Genomic DNA, 21170 nt, shown 5'->3' on the forward strand with positions numbered 1-21170 from the left:
GTATATTAACATCAAAGTTCAGAGAGCAAATTTAGGATTGGCCTGAATTAGCTGAAGCCAGCAGGTGATAGTGAAAGTAAACTTCAGCATCCAGAGGGGGAAAAAGCTGTTTGGATTAATTCCAGGTCCAGTAAAGCAAGATTTTTTTTTAAATATTTCAATATCTTGAGTTAAGTTTACTGATATACAGTAGCACCATGCACGGACATGCCACAGGTTCCCACTGCGGTGCCACTACCTGTCAATGCCACTGGGAGGATGTCGGTGCTGCTGTCTGGGCCTTCCCCCCTGTCAAAAAATAACAAATCACCTGCTGGCTATAATTTATACAATTTCTGCAACTTCAACATCGCGGTGGGCGGTCAGATCTCAGGAAGATAGTCATGGTTGATAATTAAATGTAATATCCTGAAACCATATCTGTACTTTCACTCTAGTATGATCTTTGGCTACTTAGCAAGTTCTAGTCTAGTGCTTTTAATTTGTAAGCGCAGATACAAAACCGGAAATCATAAATCAAGCTAGTTCCGGTTAAGGTTTGAAAATGACGTTTATTTAATATTGAAAGAAGACAATAATCAAAACACAACAAAGTAAAAAAAAAAAGTTCCTGTTTATTTTAAAAACAAATCATTTAAACGGATATTATCTCGCCGTTTCTTCAGTTACTTTAACGGAAGTGACGATGTCCATCCTGTAGGAACATTTTTAATCTACTTCAGTTTAACAGACAGGCGTCACATTCTTACATGTATATGTGATTTTTATTAACGGAATTATTTTACTGTTCGCTTCGGCCACAGTTACGACAGATTACGTGTATTTCACAACTTAATCGAACATCCGGCCGGCGGTGATGTTTTGGTGACGGACCACAGACGCTCACTTCGACTTCCGGTCGGTGTTTACAACATGTGAGTGATCATGGCGGCCCCCGCTCAGGAGGGAACTCTGGTCGGACTGTGTGATGGAGAGATCGACAGTAAGCGGCATCAGTCTTCGTATCTGACCAACAAAGTCGGGGGTCTGCCGGACTGGCTGCCGGTCATTACCCGGCAGTCTCCCCGCTGTGGACGCTGCGGAGCCCCGCTGGTCCATGTGGTGCAGGTGTACTGTCCCCTGGATGTCTCCCCCTACCACAGACACCTCCACCTGTTCGCGTGCCCGGGTGCCGAGTGCGGCAGCGGGGCGGAGTGTTGGAGGGTGCTCCGCTCTCAGTGCCTGGAGGCGGAGGTGGCAGCAGCGCGGACACCCAGCCGGCCTCTCCCGGCTCAGGAGGCTCCTCTGGCGGCCACAGACTGGTGTGACACCGCCGATGACTGGGGGATGGAGGAGGAGGAGGAGGAGGATGGAATGGGAGGAGACGTGAAGAAGGACAGCCAGGAGGAGGCAGCAGCTCCTGAAGCAGACGGTGAGGAGGCAGAAGTAAAGACAGCAGCACTGCTGTGGATAAAAACTTAAAGACCTGCATTAAAAATCTAACTGAAAGTTTCAGCATCAGGATAAAGTTAAAGTACTTTATTACAGAGAGAGAAGCGTGAATGTGTTCGTTACATTAATGTTGCAGCTTTAAAGATCTTTATAATAAACTATGCTGACATGTTTGTTTATTAGTTGATTATTTATTGTTTATTACCATCTACCATTTATCTTCATCCTAATAAAACACATCAGGTGTTCACTTTCAGCCCCTGATCCACCAGCAGGTCTCAGTTCAGCCCCCTGACATCTCTGTGGAGAATAAAGCCTGGAAACATGTATCTGCTGTCACGGCTCCATTATAGATGGAATGAATGAATGAATGAATGAATGAATGAATGAAGTCACGTTTGTCCTGCTGTGTTCAGTTATTACTCTGAGGAGGTCTGAGAACGATCTGATTGTCGTCTTTAAACTCTGGGGGACAGTTTGGCTGTTTCCACTTCAGTGAACAGAAGATTTCCAGATGATTTGTAAAACTCAAACAGATTGTAGCTGAAAATGATTCTGTCACCTCACAGTTTGTAGAACTTCTTTCACTCTGTTTTCTTTCTGTCCAGCAGCCGGTGGGAGTGACGTCAGCAGCTGCCTGCAGGATCTCAGTTTGGGAGAGTCACAGGAGGACGTTCCTGTCCTCCGTCCTTTCTTCATCAGTGTGGTGGAGGAGGCAGATCTGGGTGGAGAGGAAGACGACCTGCAGCACGCTCAGCAGCTGCTGAAGGAGTACGAGAGGAGGGAAGGAGTGACGGTGGGAGAGCTGGAGGACGGCGAGGGCGGCGGCGGGGAGGAGAAGTACGAGAAGACGAGAGCCCGGCACGGAGACGCTGTCTTCTCCAGGTTCATGAAGAGGATCTCGCTGTGTCCTCAGCAGATCCTGCGCTACTGTCGCGGCGGAAAACCGCTCTTCATCTCCGATCCGCCATCCAACATGGCCCAGGTGGTTCCGGCGTGCGGCTCCTGCGGAGGATCCAGGACCTTTGAGCTGCAGCTGATGCCGGCTCTGGTCAGCCTGCTGCAGAGGATGGACGGCGGCGCTGAGGCACAGCTGGAGTTTGGGACGGTGCTGGTTTATACGTGCAGAAACAGCTGCTGGGCGGCAGGATCACGATCAGCTGTGGAGGAGTTCTGCTTTGTTCAGACTGACCCCGACCAGAACTTATTTAAATGACTGAACAGGCGATACAACAGGAGAACTGACAACTTCACATTTAAAAAAGAAGTTAACCTGCAGTTTCTGCACATCTGAGGGTCAGAAGGGGTCAGATGTGCTGATCAGAGAGTTCATGTTCACAGCTCTGATCAGACTGTAGTCTGTGTGTAGATGCCGTGCAGGTCTGAATCAGCTGTAATTACACTGACGTTGATGAAAAGCAGATCATATAAATTCCCCACGGTGCACCTCCACCTGCAGCTCTGTGAGAACATTGGTCCTGTCTGTGTGATCCAGTGCAGATTTGCTCTTTAATAACGTTCTCTGGTTTGATCCTGCAGGAAGCTAATATTAGCTGCTCTGACCTTTGACCTCCCTGTAATGAAATGTCGCTGCGCTGAGAGCTCAAAGTGCCTTTAATGTGTTTGTGCATGAAGGGAACGACACCGTAAGAAATGATGCTGCTTCTGAAATTCTTTATGGAGACGGTTTACACACAATAAACTATTTTACAGTTCTCACTCATCATTCAGCAAACGATTTATCAAAAAACAGAACATCAGGTATTTTCTTTTTACTTCAACCTTAAGATACATTTTTACGACTCACTGTGTCTGAAGCTTCACACCAAAACAGTTCTGGTTGAACAGCGTCAATGTTAAGAGGAGGAAATGTAAACCGTACAGAGAGAACAACCAAGCTATAAAAACTGTAAATGATCAGCGGAAGGATTTGAGTTTTCTTCTGGATCAGATCCAGAGTATCAAAAATAGATTTTGTAATTAAACAGCCAATAAATAATGAAAGTTTTGTTTTTACGACTTAAAATCAGATGACATCACTGATTGTTGTGACTGTGCGTCATTAAAGCATCACAGGTGAATTTCAGCCCTTCTCTTGTTTTCTTCCAATTCGATCATGAAAAGCTAAAAAAAAAAGATCTTTGGTTTGTCGGTGAACAGTTTCCTGAGACGGATGAGCAGACGGTCGTGTGGAACCCTGATGAGGCTCGTCGCAGGCGGCTGATTGGTTTTCAGGCACTTGAGGATCAGTTCGGTGCACTTTGTGCAAACATGAGCGCCCGTTTGTGTTGTAGAAGAAGAAGCAGCGTCACTACTGAGGGCCTCCGCAGAACGGCAGCGCAGCGTCACTGGACTTGTGCTCCCAGTCGTACTGGTGGTACTGGTCGAACTGGTCCGGCTGGGTGCTGCTGCTCAGACTGCAGATGTCTCTGTCGATGATCTCATTCACTGAAACAGAAGCAGGAGACGTGATTATTACGTCACAATATTTGGATTTAACAGCACAGAACCGTTATAGTTTGTTCTGTGGTAAGATGGAGGACGATCCCTGCAGACTGAAGTTAGAAACATGATTTGATGAAAGTTTGTCACAACAGGTTGAATTTTCTGAGGGAACTGTTTTCACTTATTTTAATTTAAATTCCATCTGTTTCCAAGCAAAGAATAAACTTTCACATGCTGTCTGCAGGGGTCGATTCACAGTGAATAAAGGTGATCGTCAGCAGGTTCGTATGATTGAGTTCATACCAACCAGCAGCATTAACAACACGGTTTGTCCAGAGCGACAGGAAGGTCTACTGTCTGTGCACATATGGCCAATAAAAAGTGATTAAAACATGTAAATTACTACAAATTGTTGCATAAAGAAATGGGGAAAAAAATCCTGAATACGCCTCAAAGTTTCATGGAAATCGGTTCGGTAGATTTTTGTCCTATTGACAAACTGCTGAGGCTAACGTGGCTAACGTAGCTAACGTGGCTAACGTGGCTAACGTGGCTAACATTACCACCTTGCACGTTATTGTGCCACGTATGTATTGGGATGAACCTGCTCGGGGGCTGAAAGAAGAAAATATTGGAGCTTTTTTGTTCTAATCTCTGAGCAGAACTGTAATAAAACAATATACTGAGAACAAACGGAGGGACAGAAAACTGGATTCTGTGTTGCAGTTCTGTGTCGGGCCACAGGAGGGAGCAGCTGGACTCAAACTGTGACTTTAAACATGTTGCCATAAACTTAATTCACTCTGATGTTTAGTGTCTAATGAATCAGCAGCGACAGGTTCACATGTGGATGTAAAAGAGATAAAGTGACTTTACGCTCTGCAACATTCTCGTACTTGCAGCATCTTCTAATCACTAACTAATGAGTTTATGACTGAACTGACTCATGAACCAGCGCTTCATGACACATGCTGTGGCAGCAGGGTTGTCAGCAGGGGAGAGAAATGTGTTTAACATTATTAGCAGCAGAGTAGTGGAGCTGCTCTGCTGAGTCTGTTTACACGGCAGCACTGCTTCATTCAGTCTATAGATAGATCTGCAGTGAAACCTGAAGCTCATGAAGCAAAGCAACACAACAACACTCATCACCAACACTCGCCTGGTGAACACAACTTCAGCTGAACGCATGATCATGATTATCCACGCAGATCCGACTCAGCTCTGTTCTTGCTTTAGTTTTAAATGTTCCGTGTTTTCCTCTCAGAGGCTCCATCAGTGTTCCTGCAGAGCTGAAACAATATTCAAACCTCACTGTGTCATTTTAACAAACAAAATCCCAAATCTGTGAACGTCAGCAGTCACAGGCTCTTTCCCACACTGACCTGTGCAACACGCAGCCTGACACGATACGTACATACATTTAAAAGAAGTCGATGTACCAGCTCGTTCATGTCGACTCGGCTCTTTCATTCATTCACTAATAACGTGGTGATGTGGATGTGACCAAGGACGTTCCATCAGAGCCTGGACACAGTGTTAAAGGAGGAGCCCGTGGTGTTCTGTGGTGCATGAAGCCAGAGGAGCTCGACTTCCTGCTGTGAAATCACCCGGATCTTCTGCTCATTCAGCTCCTGCACCAGAGATCCAGCAGGCTCACTTTTACATGAAATCATTTAATCGTGCAGCTCTGCTAGACTCTCTCAATCTTACTGGACCGAATGGCTCAAATTCTGATTTCAGATTTCAAATTCTGAGTTGTGACGCTCCCAAAAAAATGTATCCACAGTTTCACAGACGCTTCTTTCACACATGTTGGTTTGTTTGGACAAAAAGGCATCATGGGACGGGAGAGTCATGCAGCAGAGGGGGAGAGCGAGCGAGTCGGACATCTTCAGTAGGAATCACTCACTGGTTGACCTGGACACCACGTGCACATATACAACCTTCTGACCTGGATGATAAAGTCTTCTGACCTTCTCCAGCAGCACCAGTTCAGGCTGCTGAGGTCAAAGTCAAGCTGAAAAGCGAGGAGGTGGAGGGCTGACGACAGCTGCCGCCCGCCAACCGAGACACAGCAACAAATTTAACCCCGTCTGCATCATTCAGACCAGCAACAAGCAGACGCAGCTATTATTAACCCAGATCAGAGAGAAACACACACACACACACACACACAACGTCGACGTATAAATAACCAACATCACAGAACAAGTGTGACACACAGCTGCAGCAGACAGACACAACTGATCTGGATGGTGGATCTGAATCTGAGGACCAGATCAGGCTGTTTTCTCTCCATGTGAACTGTTGTGTCATTTTCAGGGACCCCCTAATATTTCCCCCGGATGGGCGGACGCAGCAGTGCACACTCCAGCGAGCTCTGTGACACAGCATGCACGTTGTTTTTCAATACTTTGCGTATGTATGGTGACGTTTTGCCTCGTGAGACTGTTGGAGTTGTTTTCTGTTTGGTGAGGGAGGTGTTCGTGTTCAGGTGATCTGATGAAATGTGACGATGAGGATCGAGCCGAGCAGCTGATGCAAATGACCGACAGTGTGTGGGCGACCAGAGTTTGTGTGTGTGCAGCTACAGTCTCGTTTCAGCCGTTCTAACATTTTCTAGTACTTTTACTTAAAGGGGCTCTATGTAACTATTTGAAGCAGATAACAGGAGTGAATCACTTTTTATTGGCCTTAGATTGTAACGTGACGTGGAAATGAGCCCTTCTCCATGTCTCTGTCGTCTGTACCAGCCTGTGAATGATTTGTTGAAGGAGTTTCAAGCTGCTGGACTGTTGATTTCTCTGTAAAGGACTCTAAACCATCCAAACCATGTGACTTCAGTGCCTCGTCTAGGCGCCTCGCTCTGCTCAGCTAACAGAAACTAACAACCAGCTGCCGACACAACACAGACTTTTAACCTTAAAGTCACATTTGAATTCAGGATTTTAGACATTAATGAAATACCAAGCTCCGTACCATCATCCAGAGTGATCTCCTGGAGGCCCGAAGATCCCAGGTTTGGAACGGGGTCTTCTGGCTCCTGCTTGATGCTCAGCACCAGTCCTGGCCCAGACAGCACAGAGTCCTTCTGGGGGTCAGCAGGGATCACAAAGGCTCCTCTGGAGCTCAGAGACAGCGAGGGTTCCCTCTGAGGTCCAGCAGAGGGGGTGGGAGGTGGCAGGGTGAAGGTCTGAAGGGGACCGGAAGAGGCCTGGGGAGGCATCGTGGAGATCTGAGGAGGCATTACGGAGGTGTGGACAGGTATCAAGGTCTGATGGGGGACTGCGGAGGACTGACAGGCCATGGAGGAGGAGGAAGTGTGAGGAAACATCTGAAGGGGGACAGAGGAGGCAGGGGGGTGATGAAGACGAGGCGTGTTCTGAGGAGGAGGACCACAATGCACTGGGATGTCACAGGAATCGTAGTAAAGCACGTCTGGGCCGACCGCTCGGTCGTGGGAGGGCAGCTGGGAGGAGCTCGGACAGAAGCCAGGTGGATTGTGGGAGATGCGGTCCGTCTCCCAGCGCTCCTGTTTGACGTGGTGACGTCTGACTCCGGGCAGGTAGGTGAAGCTCTGTGAAAGACTTTTTCTTCTCTTCCCGTTTGAGACGTAGAACTGGACTTGGACCGGATCCGTTGTCTTCTTATTGTAAGGAGGGACCTCCACCACGATGCTGGACTGAAAGACACAAACACAAAGACATGAAGAAAAGCACCGAAAAACCAAAACAAAGTCTCTTGGGGTTGATGACAAATGAGTCTGTCGCATCAAAATGAGAAGTTGTCTCCATGTCTGCAGAAATTTAAAGAAGTGATTTGTGAGCAGAAGGCAGCATTAAAACTAAAGCTGACGGCAACAGAGACGTCTGTGGCAGAACATCAGCTCTGTTGTCTCCTCTCACTCTTCTGGACTGATCTGAAATACTGCCGGTTCTGATTCCAACATGTGACTCCTGTCACAGTGACTCCTGCATCGTTTCCCTCTCCTCCTCAGACGAAGACACATTTAGACTCAGCCTCAGTCTCTTTGTGGTTTCAACAAGCTCTTGTTAACTTCCTCTCTCTACTTCCTCTCAGGGGAATCCTCGTCGCCATCTTAAGTGACGTTTCACTGCGACAAAAACTAGAGTGAATTTCAGTGAGAAAGATTCTCCCAGATGTGAGAGAGGACGCTCGGAGGGGAACGTCTGATCCAGAACACAAACGGAGCTTTCACACCTCCCTCGTCTCATCTCATCACATAACAGAGCGTCACATGATGCACAGAAGCAAAGGAGCTCCACAGTAACACCACCCCACTTTGTTGTGACATCAAACATGTTAGCAGTGTCTGTTAAAGGAACAGTTTGCACAAAAAATCAAAAATACAGATTTTCTCTCTGACCTTCTGCCACAAAAATCACACAAAAAAATCATGTTAATCTTCTGTCAAAATGTCAAATGTAAAACATATATTTCTGGGTAATTAACATGATGTTTCTACTTACTCCACTGCTTTTTTCTGGCACGAGTCTGGCGTCCATTTCCCACAGCGATCGTCCATCTGAGGGGGCAGAATATGTGAGTTAAATCCTCAGCAGCTGGTGGGATGTAATACCACATTTGATGTAATATATATATGACATAAAGTGATCTCACCAGGCCCCTTCTCCATGAAGAAAACTCTGGACTGAGCGGAGATGTTGGAGCCGACGATCAGCAGCTCTTCTCCTCCGTCCGCAGAGCAGCTGGCTGGACTGAAGCTCTCCACCAGAGGAAGCTCCTGACCCGAGCGCTGGGCTGCAGCACAACACAGTGCTTGTTGTTGTTGTTCAGGTTCAATATTATGTTCATATGCAGGTTCATTCTGTTACTGACTTCTATCTCCTCTGACGTCAAGTATGACAAAACAAACAAAAAAAATAAGGGGAACTCAGGTTTGCAAAGTCTGTTACTTCTTTTAAGTCTGTCCTCAAAACGTATTTTTCTAGGAAGGTCTAATAATTCTGTTGTTGGTCTGTAAGAAGACCTGAGGGAAGAGTTGGTTTATTTTTTATCTGTGAAACTGAGTGAAGAAGAAACATTACCAAAGAGACAATAATTTTGATCAGACTTAGAAGAGAAGAACTAGAGGTAACATGTCTTCACCGGCCTCTCGAGGCTTCCGCTCTGTCTGCTGCGATCGGCCGGACATGGAAATCTTACTTTCTACAAAAATGGGCCTTTAAATTAAACTGTAGTTTCTCCATGTCACACAGTCAACTACAGCTCTGCAGACAGACAGTAGAAAGAGGAAATATTCAACCAGCAGTAAGAAAAGAAAGAAAACCTCACAGATTATAATCTGTCAGTATTTTGAAACATGAAGCAACAGCTCTCGTCGGCTGAACTTCCTGCCGCGCTCGTTCAACTATAATCTGGTTTCAAATTGAAGAAAACAACCTTTAATCTCTCTGTGGTTCCTTCTCTGTTTAACACAAAGTACTGCTGACTTCACCTTAATGTCACTCTGAATAACATAATCAGATGTAACTGTGGTGAATGAATGTTGCAGCGGACTCACAGCACTCCACAGGAACAGACGTGGTCTGCAGCCACAGCATCCTGCCATCCGGCTGAGGGACGGCGGCCCTGAACACAACTCGCACCCTCGTGTTCTTTCGCCCGATATCCGTCTCTCCCTTCTTCAGCTCGATGTCAGCGTTACGCAGCTTCAAGATACCGGCACAGTCGATGCTGAGGACAACATAGCCAGGAGACACTCAGCTGAACACAGCTGCTACTGTAAAGTGTCCTGTGGATGTTTGGACGCGAGGTTTTAAATAGTGAGCTCATCTTTTCAGCATGTACACAAGAAACTGCAAGCGTATGGTGCAATAAACACAAAGAAGAGGAAAAATAACTGTAAAAAGATGTCTGGAGAAATCTCATCAGCAGGAAGCTTCGCTCGATTGTTAAAATCGCCCCATGTTTTGTTGATTAAAGTGTCACTGAATGTCCTAAAAGTCTGTCACTGATTTAAACTGTTTCTGAAATGTTTCTGTGCTCAGTAACTGACGGTTTGAACATACAAACTTAGAAATGACATATAAATACTAAATATAATACAAAATAAATAATAAATACTCTGTTACTCTGCCAGAGACTTCAGGTATCTGTACTTCATCTGAGCATCTCTGTGACTCCTCTCTACATCTGAACACAACAATCTGAACTTTCTCCTCACAATCAACTGTCTTTGTGGTGCGTTCAAGAACAGCTGGGACAAATCTTACTGATTCTACCTTTAACTTTAATGTCTTTAAATTCTATTAAGATGACGTGAGCTTCAGTTAGCTTTGACCACAGATGTCCTTCAGAGGGAGACCTGTTACTCTGTCCCTCTGTTACCTGGCAGACATGTGGTTTTCTGGAAGCAAAGGGATCTCCAGCACCTTCGTACCGCCCATCACTTTCTCCTGGCAGGTGGTGGTGACCATCTTCCCCGTCACCCGGTGGACCTGGTAGAAGGAATGAGGGCGAAGGTAGCGCTCGTCTGCAGTGCCGATGAACAACAGCAGGCTGACCGGCTGCTCGCTGTATCCAGTCAGCTGAGGACACAGATTCAATGACACACGTGTGAAAAACAGTTTCTCCTCCTTCGAGACCCTCAACAGTCCTGTCAGGTAGAGAGAGGGTGTTGGCATTCAAATGTTGACTGTGAAACTGAAGTGTGATATCTCAGACAGAATCAGTCCAGTTTTGGAGAGCATGGAGAGAAGTGGGTCCATGTTTGGCAGCATACTGATGTTTTACTGATCGATGATTATGATAAAAGTTAAAAGAAACTTCAGATCTTTTTTCTAGGAGGAAAAAACATCTAGAAAGTTATTTCCCTTTCATGTGAGTAACTGATACTGAGTGGGAAACAATCTGATAGGAGGAAAAACATCTAGGAGAAAAAGAATTCAGATTTTTGTTTCTTCTGAAAATTCAGATTCAATTTTTCTGGGACGCTGTAGAGACGCTGCCTGAGATCCTCGAGTTGTTTGGCTGCAGGAAACTGATCCGGGTTGAATCTTGAAAGTCCAAAAGTAAAGTGAGAAGAAGTTCATCAGGTGATAGGAGACTGTGCTGAACTTCTGAGGTTTTATGTGGTTTTTCACATATGCAACTGAAAAAAGGAGCTTTATTTTTGTTTATTCAAGAATAAATCCTCCTGAATTATTTATTTTCAGCTCGTTTCATACATGAAAAAAAATCTGATAAAATTTCTTCTATTACGTTGGAGAAACAAAAGAAATGTCACGTATTAAAAATAGTTTTTCCTGAAAAATGCTCACGTATGCTAAGTGCAAATTAAAAAAAGGAGGAGATGTATTGTTCTGTTTCAAAAAAATAAAAAATAGGGAACTTTGTTTTGGATGTGTGAAAAAATTAAAAATTCCACCTGAAATTATTTTCCCACTCAGTTTCACAAATGAAAAAAAAAACTTGGATTAAATTTGAATTAATACAAATAAAATATATAAAATAATATATATAAATATATAAAATAAATAAACAAATGTGTGTGTGTGTGTGTATATATATATATATATATATATATATATATATATATATATATATATATATATATATATATATATATATATATATATATATATATATATAAATAAAGGATCATGTTTTTACATGATATGAGCCTGAGTCGCTGTATTTTGTGGATTTCACACTGCAGCAATCAGCATGTTTCTGTGTTTCCTGTGTTGCTCAGCAGCAATGACACTTTTTACACATCTCGCAGCAGGAAGCTCATCTGGCTTCAGCAGCGGCCGGAGAATGTGACACCCAGAATAACCCGGCTGGTGTCCGTTACATCCGAGGCCTTGATGGAGCTTTACTTGCCTCGGCCTGCCTCTGCTCTCTGATCCAGAGGATCCACGAGGCTGCGCAGCACAACACAACCTCAGCTGCTCTCATCGACACTGCTCACTCTGAACACAAGCTGGACAACACTTGCATTCTGACTACAGGGCACTACTACTGACACTACTGACTGCTGTCAATTAAGAGGAAAAATAAAATAAATCTATAGAATGTCAGAGGCATCTTTTAAATTCTTATCAGTCCAACCAACCAAAAAAAAAACAGAGAAAATCTTCACATTTCAGAGTCGGAACCAGAGAAAACTTGGCATAGTTTCTTTATAAAAACAAATAAATGAAATATAATCCAACATCAAGGTGGAGTCAAACTGAGTGTGTTTCTCAGAAGTGAGGACTGACCTTGACGACAGGGTGTCCTGCAGGAGCTGCCTTAATGGATCCTCGGCTGCCCTCCGTCTCGTAATGCGCCCTGTGGTAAGATCTGGGCTGGACCTCCAGCTTCAGCTCACACTGGTCAAACTGGCTGGGCAGAGGCCAGTCTAGAGACGGTGGAGACGAAGTCCTGGAGGCAGAGACAACAAACACAGTGGGATCAGATCGAACATCAGGGCTGCAGCTAACAATGAGACTTGAATGAGACGTTCCCTCAGTTAGACGTCACGTCTCTACAGTAAATATGAAAGATATTAATCTCTTGTTGAGGCCAGTTAGCTTAGCATAAGAACAGGACACAGCTCGCTCGGCTCCAGCCAAAGTTCAACATGCACCTAAACAACAACAGTGAAATAAAAACACCAGTGTGTTACAGGACAATTCACTGTTTTATGACTTTACGATGGATTGTGAGCCAGAATATCTCTTGGCTGGGAGTCACGACCAGGATTCTGTTGCCTTTAAAAAGAGCCAGACAAGCTGTTTCCAGTCTTTGTCCTAATCAAATATAGTTCAGAGGCAAACATGGAGGTGGAACCAATCTTTTCATCTAACTCTGCAAGAGAATAAGCTTATTTTGCAAAAATGTCAAACCTTTCCTTCGAGAATGTTCTTATAGTACTTCCTGTGGAGCGTCTCACTGACTTCATTAACTGTGTTGAAGTACAAAAACAAAGGCTGCCTCACTCATTTCAGAGAACCAGCACACTTGAAAGTGATAATAACCGACCTGAACAGAGGAGTGTTTCCAGGTTTGGGTTTGTTCCAGCTGAAGTGGGAGGGCACCTGAAGAAAGAGCTCAGCCAGGCCGTCCTGTTCACGCCCCTCCTCCCCAGGGGAATCCTGGAAAGCCTCCAGTCCAGGGTCTCCTTGACCGGCCAAGAGGCCGAGCTGGGTTCCCGACGTCCTCCTGGTTTTGGAGGGGACGTCCAACTCCTGGTAGCCGGACAGCAGGAGGGATCCCAGGGCGCCGGCGGGGCTTCCCACCCAGGTGTCGTCCGTCACGCTGCCCCGTGGAGAGGCGCCTGGTGTGGGACTGGGGGAGTGGTGAGGGGAGGGCGAGCGGGCGTAGGGGTCAGCACCGGAGTGGCGCCGCTTCCCGCAGGGGGAGGTCGGTCTGGATGATGGCCTGAGAAAGGATCGATTCAAGATAATTATTCAACATTTGATCCAAAATGGCTGCTTGTCTTTTCTAATTTTGGATGATTTTGGGTGTCTGACAATGAATGTTTCTCATTCATACAGTCTCTCTTGAAAACATTTCGATCTCAATGACATTACTTAGGTAAATAATAAAGTTACAAACTAATCATTTGGAAACCTGATGGATGTACCTGGAGGTGGGCCGGCGGTTCAGCCAGCTCTCCTCGGTGACGCTGGTGCGAGGGGAGTGGCAGGGGGACTGACGAGGTGACTGACGTGGCGACTGACGAGGAGACTGATGAGGCGACAGCGCTGGGCTGAAGGCCAGAGGATGCTGGTACTTCTGCTGCCACAGCTCCACCCCGAAGGCTCCGCCCCCGCAGCCTGGGGACCCCAGAGGCGACCCGAGGGGCGACCCAAGGGCGAGGCGGGCAGCATCCCGCAGCTCCCCCTCCACGTCATCGTACACATGGGAGAAGGACTCGCAGGAGGAGAGGTCGGACATCCAGCTCCTGGAGGACAGGCTGCTACAGGGGCTCGGGCACAGCACCATGTCCCGGTAGCAGGAGTCTAGGGGCAGGTAGAGCTGGCCTCTGGACCCGGACGCCTCATGGTAACCCCCCTCTGCCCCACCTACTGCCAGAGCTTCCTGGCTAATGCCCAGCTCCGCATGGTTGTTTGGAGCGATGGAGGTGATCTGGATGCTTGGGCAGTCAAAGGCTCTGGGGTTCCCCTGGGCCCCATACTGGAGTCCCTGGGATTGGTATCCAACATGCTGGTAGTCGTCTGTGGGGGGGAAACATGCAGCGTGACTGTGCAGCTCCTGGAGGACGGGCTGCTCGGCCAGAGCCTGCGTGGAGGTGGGCGGTGTTCTCACATCGAGATCTGGACCTGCGAGGTGTAAGAGAAGCACCGACATGTAAATCAGACGTCAACATTTGCATAGCAAACAAACTAGTTTTTTTACTGCAGTCTCAGTCCTGCAGCTGACCGTTAACACCGTCTGTCAACAGAACGTGGACAGAAACACCAGCACAGGGTTTCCCACAGTGTTCTGTAACAGAGGACGTCTTCACTTGACATAAAAAACCACCTACTCTCACTTAACATACACTTAAAACATTAACAGAACCACTGATGCAATATTTCATATAACAAATGCCTCATATTTAATGTTCCTCCAACATTAAAGGAAACATCTACTGCATCCAGCAGAAGATGCATTTTTAAATGTGCTGTTTTATTTCTGATTTCCTCTGTTTCATATCACTGTAAACTCAAAGTTTTTGGACTTGGTCAGAAAAATCAAGGATTCTGAGGACGTCATCTTCAGCTCTGGGAACTGAGGATGGATAATTCTCACTTCATCCCAACAGACTGAAGGGAAACACACAGCAGCAGTGAGTGACACTCTCTGAAACACACACACCCATTGTTTTCCATGTCAGCTCACACACCAGCTGTGTGCTCATACACTTCAGTTCATCAGGATGCAACTGTCACACCGGCTACTGTGTTGTGAAGACTTCTTCTGTGAAGAGCTGCAACAATCAGCAGATTAATCCACAGGTCGACTGACAGAAGTATTCTGATGGATGGTTAACCACTTCACTCATTTATTCTATAAACTGTGAACACGTGGATCTGCTGCTCCACTCACTGTAAACTGAACATCTTGAGTTCAAAGGAAAAATATGCATCTGAAAATGTCTTTCTGGTCTCAGAATTTTCCTTTTTGCGTGACTTCATCCTGAAATAAAAATGGTTTCTGAACCCTGAACCTCTAAGATTTCAGATTGTTATAACACACCACGCAGCTCATGACCTGGAGAAACCCCCCAACCCATTAACTCTCCCATCTGATTTCAAAAACAGGACACTTAGATGGATGAGACAAGTTGATGTTTTCTGTTAATGTTGTTTAATAGATGTTTTGTATCCACCATGCATGTGCTAGAGGTCATGATGGAAGCAACTGTGTCTGTGCTCTGGACACTGAGCTGAAACAAAAGTTTCCTTTACATAAAATAAATCTGCCTCCACCTGCGCAGTGACACTGCAGCAGCAGCAGCTCTGGACTCACTACAGTGGACAGATTATCTACAACAGTTCAGTAAGTTCATTCACACAGCTGCACACACTCCTCACCACAACCCGACTATTAATACCCCTCTTTCTCGCTCTTACACACACATTGCATGCTACATGCAAAAAAAGGCGTCAAAGCGGCAACTGTGATCTGCTTCAGCAGCTCCACTCGCTGCTTCTGTGGAGATAAATGCAATATGATGCAGCAGTTGTCCCCCCCACCCAGAAGAAGGAGGAGGAGGAGGAGGAGGAGGAGGAGGAGGAGGAGGTGGAGGAGGAGGGGGGGAGGAGGAGGGGGAGGAGGTGGAGGAGGGGGAGGAGGTGGAGGAGGAGGAGGAGGAGGAGGAGGAGGTGGAGGTGGAGGTGGTGGAGGAGGAGGTGGAGGAGGTGGAGGTGGAGGAGGAGGGGGAGGAGGTGGAGGAGGAGGTGGAGGAGGAGGTGGAGGAGGAGGAGGAGACGGAGGAGGCGGAGGAGGTGCAGGAGGAGGAGTAGGAGGGGGAGGAGGAGGAGGTGGAGGAGGTGGAGGAGGAGGTGGAGGAGGCGGGGGAGGAGGTGGAGGAGGAGGCGATGCCTGCTGCCAGCTGGGTGCCACAGAGCGGTTAGCAAACCAGGAAGTAAAGCTGCTGGCAGACAGGCAGGGCGTCGCGCTGTCTGAAACACGACCAGCCTCCGCGTACATGTACAGTTATCAGCTGTTGGATGTCGGCACACAATGAACTGGTTGTTTATGTCTTTATAACAGAGCGAAGGTGAAGCAGTCCACCTTTTTCACTCTGTGGTTGATGTAATTTAGTTCAGGATGGATCAGAACTTCAGAACACTGAACAGACAAAATGTTACCGTTACCTCTGCTTCTCGTGGACAGAGCCGCTACAAAAGGAAACAAAACAAAAAAACAACAAAATGCTAAAAACTCAAATCAGCCAACAAACTGAGGTTAACACCAGCAGAGAGAGAAGGAGGGTGAAACGTGGAAGATGTGTCCTAATAATATAAGATCACCTTCAGTTGCTGCTCAAGCGTCAGTGTCACACTGTCTGTTGTTTTCAGAGGGACGACCTGAACCAGTGTGCATCCACGGCAGGTAACACAACAACTACTGAACAGATTTCCACCAGCTTCAGATGGAGGATGAGTCTCAGCCCAGATCACACTTCATTAACTGTTGGGGCAGATCCAGTGAAAGGGGACGGATCCACAATGGTTTTATTCCACTTTAATGTTTAATTCGAGGATCATGATGAACAATCTGGTGTATTAATGTGGCTTTACATGAGTGTAAAAGAGATGTTGGGCCTCAGTGGAACTGTGTGCTCAGCTCAGTGCCATTCTAGTTCATATTTTTAATGTATCCAAAGTTTTCTGCCATGATCGACTGATCGTTTATAAAATATCAGAAAATCGGGAGGATATGATGAGCACAATACACACAGTGAAGTCTTCAACAGTCTAAAACCCAAATAAATTCAGTCTATATCCAGAACATCTGAAGCAAAGCAACAAATCACTGAAACTGACAACCAGTGAATCTTTAGCCACGTTAGCAGAATGACCCGGTCGGACTGTCAGCTGATCTCTGCACCACTTTGATTCTGACTGAAATATCTCAAGGACATACAGATTGACTGCTTTAAGTTTTGGCTCAGACAATCTAATCCCCTCAAGATGAACTGATGAACTCAATATTCAAGACCACCTAAACCGAGACCAAACCACAACCGAGAACAGAGAACAGAGGCCGAGTCAAGACCAAGACCAGTGGGAGTCCAACACTGCAGGACACACTGACAGCAAACACGCAAACACTCACACATCAACATTTGCATAAAAACGTCCACAGAGGACAAATGAAAATAACTTTATAGTCCCTGAAGGGAGATGAGGTCATCACAGCAGCAGGTACATTCAAGTTCAGATACAATCAAAACAACAGGGCAAATATAGAGACAAGAAACTACTATATCAAATATATACAAAGGAATCTTTGTCTGTTGTCAAATACGTATCTGTACATGCATGAGTGTCCCTTCAGATGTGTTTGGATGGAATAATGATCGTGTGGGAGTTTTTTGTTTTCTGTGAGTAATAAAATACAAACAAACCCTGAGGAGCTGAAATTAACTGAACCGCTCTGATTCATGTTTCACCATCTACTGAACACGCTGCAGGTTCTGCAAGCGTCTGTTTTTCTGGGCGACCCGTCTTCTAAAACAAACCAACATGAGGAACAAACAGCTACTCGGTGCAGTGACACTCCTGCAGTCATGGTCTTCACGGGTCTCTGTGACCAGAACCAGCTGAAAACCAGGCTGATTCTGAGACGAGACAGAGACCGTGAAGATCAGTTGTGGTCTCGAGCACTACAACACGACATCAGCTTTGGAGGGACGATGACATTAAATGATTTCCACAGCAATTCCTGAGCGGGACATCGACATGTAGTGCTGTAACTCTGCTGCACGCCACTGCATTGACTCACGGCTGCAAACGCTGGTTGTTGTTGTTGAGAGCTGGCTCGAAAATGTCAGATAAATCAAGTAAAATTGATTTTATTTATACATATAGCCCAAAATCACAATCACAGTGCCGCAGTGGGCTTTACAATCTGTACAGTGAGCGACTTCCTCTGTCCTCAGACGCTTGATTCAAGATGCGAGTGAGGAAATATCTGCCATATTCAGAAAATACAAATAAAAAATACGCTTTTAGCTGGAACGATGATGGAGGAAACCACAGAGGAGGGATCCCTCTCCCAGGACGGACAGACAGGAAGTAGTCATGTATCCAGAACAGAACCACATAATTAAAGTTTACATATTTAATTGACAGAATGTCTAATACAAGGAAATTATTCATCATACATGTTGTGTATAGCTAACTGCTGGCTAGCTAGGGCAAGTAACTTGTCCAGTGCTTTTGTTTGGTGGTTTAGTGCTAATTAGCTAATGCTAGCATGCTAATACCAAAAACTGTGACCCCCTTATAATAAAGTAATAACATTACACCTGTTTCACATCACTGTGTGCCACTGTGAGCATGTTAGCGTGCTAGCATTAGCATTTCTGGGCTGCAGACTCTTCGTCTTGTTGCTTCACTAATACTAAATTATCATAGAAAAAAGGTGTTTATTAATTTGGGTGAGCAAATCGATTCATCAGCAATTTTCTTAGATGTGAATATTTTCCAGTTTTCTGACTTTAAACTTAAAATCTTTAGTCTGTCGAGACATTAACATTGAATATGATTTACATCACAAACACAACGCGAACTGATCCAAAAATAACTGCAGCAACCTGTTCAACAGCTGATCTGTACACTGAAGCTACAGCTGAATAATCAATATCACTAATCAATATCACTAATCAGTATCACTAATCAATACAGTGAGGAGGTCCTGCAGCTCTCTGTGGTTTAGAGGAGGCTGGTTTGTTCACTTCTTCAGCTTCTGCTCCACGTTTCAAACATTCAACTGAGTCTGACAGCAGACAGCTGGATGTGTCACACGCGCTGCACTGAGACAACATCACGTCCGGTTACAATTTTCAAAGTAAAGTGCTGTCTGTCCCAACAGTGCAGCCCCAGAGAGAAAGTGGAGCAGAACTCAGGTTCACAGCTCGTTGATTCAGAAAAGTTTCTGTTACAAGAAAATGTTTGTTTGTTTGTTTGTCATCTATTTTTTTCACTGGCAAAGAAAATAGTAAATATTTCAACGTGTCCTTCTTTTAGGGATGCGCAATATGGCGTTTTTTCAGCTGATGCAATAACTGATAATTACCTGATTCTGATGGCTGACACCGATTAAATCACCGATTATATCAAACCAATATTTTAAGTGTGTAAGAGTGTAAGAAAGGAAAAGAGGTTTTATTTGGTATTAAACAGCTGGGATCAGATTTTATGGTTGAACTCAGCATGTTTGTTGTTCTTCTCTGTTTTTGTTGGCAGCTCACAGGGTGCATATCTCCGCCTACTGTGTGCAGATACTATATCAACTATAATTTCTTTACCTGCTGACAACCAATAATGTAAATCGTCCATTATTAGGCCGATATACAACTGTCCAATATATAATGTGCATCCCGCTTGAAATCTACAAATAGATTAGTTTGAATTTCCACTTCCAGTAACCTTTATGTTCATTGTATCAAAATAAACACCCACTCGGTGACTCTGTAAATCATCTTATATTCACATTATTTAACTTAAACTTAGATTCTATGCAGCAGCACGTAGTGACATAACCAGGTGTTTTATTTTGAAGGGCCGCCACGTCCGCTACCCCTCCGGCTAGTTGTTGTTAGCTTCACGCAGTTGACAAATTGCTAACTAACGTCGTTAAACTGACACGTACCTGCTGCGAGGCGGGAGTCCTCCTCAAAGATCAGTCTGAAGTCCAGCTCCTCGGCGAACTTTAACGTGGACATGGAGCTGCAGGGACCGGAACCGTCCTCCGGGCAGCCGTTACACCGACCTGTCTGTCTCTAGAACTGACCTGTCTCACTCACTCCCATCCGACCGAAAGCAGAACTCTTGTTCGAGCCGAGGCGCCGACAGCACGTCGACTTAATCTCACGGCTAAAAGTTGCGAACTGACATCGACATGATCAATAAAAGCGCCTCCGTGCTGCGAAGTGAAGCCATGAAAGCGCCATCGTGGACTCAAACTTGTGGCGTTCGTGTTTCTGTTCGGCTGGAGCGAGTTTTACTCTCCAGGTTGATCCTCGTGCTGCCTTCACGGTCAGCTCGGAAACTCTGACATACCTGTTAGGACGATGTTGAGCACTGCACGTTCAGGCACTCGTCACTCTGTCAGGTCAGGTGATCAGATCTGAACCCTGCTGCACTCAACACAAATATATTTTACACACGTTGATTAATATGTTAACAGTTTCGGGCTGTTTTTGTTATTTGTGTAAATAAAACAGTTTTCAGTTTAAATATCTATTATTATCTGTTAATAACACACCGAGAGGAAGAGTTGACACAGGCTTAGATTTCATATTAGTTTCATCTTTATATGTATCAACATTTATTCATTTAATCATTTACTTGCAATATGTTACAGAACATATCAAATCAATATTGTTAAATATTGTTATTTCATGGTCCAAGAATATACTACAGTTATTAATGAAACATGTCTGTAACACTACTAATGTATTATCAAAATGTACATTCATTATATTTTGTAAAATATCATTGACAGAAACTGAAGATATGTTGGTCTAAATGTATGTAAACTCCAAACAGTAAAATGTATTTTTTTCACATATTAGATTATATTTTTAGTATATTTAAAATTATGCTCAGGAAGATCTTCTTGTTACCAGTCAGCAAAAACAAAGTCATCGAGTGTTTGACTTTTTATTTTACTTTATGCTTTTTATTAACTTTCTAACTATTATTATCATCAGTCATTTCTTCCTCTTCACATGGTCCAAATATACATTTCAATCAATCAATAAAAACTCTTAAAAATATAATGAAAATTATAAACAAAGAAAGTGAAACACAGCAATTTTTTTTTAATTCATGACTAAACTTTCAGCTTCCTTAAAAAATGCTTAATTCTACTTTTGTAATCATTAAAAGAGTTCAGACGTTTCGGCAAATCAGAGAGGAACTGGAGTTTTTCTTGGTTCTTTCTATTTATTGTGTTTATTTCCTGGAAATGTTTGTTATGTGTGTGTATACGGTGTGGACCACACACGTTTATTACTGTATGTATCAGCGGTGCAACGATTTAAGATTTTCACTGTAAGTTGACATCTCAGAAAATAC

At 44.9% G+C, this 21170-nt stretch overlaps 2 protein-coding genes across 3 annotated transcripts; one reads left to right on the forward strand and one right to left on the reverse strand.

The window, feature by feature from the left end:
* Positions 1 to 631: 631 nt before the first annotated feature.
* Positions 632 to 3150, forward strand: pdcd2l (programmed cell death 2-like). 2 transcript variants are annotated; one of them, XM_037108502.1, is made up of 2 exons: positions 632 to 1411; positions 2040 to 3150. In XM_037108502.1, the coding sequence occupies exons 1-2, from the start codon at positions 925 to 927 to the stop codon at positions 2645 to 2647; spliced, it is 1095 nt and encodes a 364-aa protein (XP_036964397.1). In that variant the 5' UTR covers positions 632 to 924; the 3' UTR covers positions 2648 to 3150. The 2 variants fall into 2 exon arrangements, with proteins under 2 accessions (XP_036964397.1, XP_036964398.1); XM_037108503.1 differs by having other exon boundaries at positions 634 to 1411; positions 2043 to 3150.
* LOC119025118 (nuclear factor of activated T-cells, cytoplasmic 3-like) lies at positions 3089 to 20803 on the reverse strand. Its single transcript, XM_037108489.1, has 10 exons — positions 19741 to 20803; positions 13493 to 14192; positions 12889 to 13287; positions 12126 to 12288; positions 10249 to 10448; positions 9422 to 9594; positions 8518 to 8658; positions 8367 to 8422; positions 6856 to 7558; positions 3089 to 3879 (listed from the first exon to the last, which is right to left on the reverse strand). Exons 1-10 carry the CDS (start codon positions 19811 to 19813, stop codon positions 3743 to 3745), a joined length of 2745 nt encoding a protein of 914 aa, XP_036964384.1. The 5' UTR covers positions 19814 to 20803; the 3' UTR covers positions 3089 to 3742.
* Between the last annotated feature and the right edge of the window lie 367 nt (positions 20804 to 21170).

Source organism: Acanthopagrus latus, chromosome 8, assembly GCF_904848185.1.
Source record: "Acanthopagrus latus isolate v.2019 chromosome 8, fAcaLat1.1, whole genome shotgun sequence".
Lineage (NCBI taxonomy): Eukaryota > Metazoa > Chordata > Actinopteri > Spariformes > Sparidae > Acanthopagrus > Acanthopagrus latus.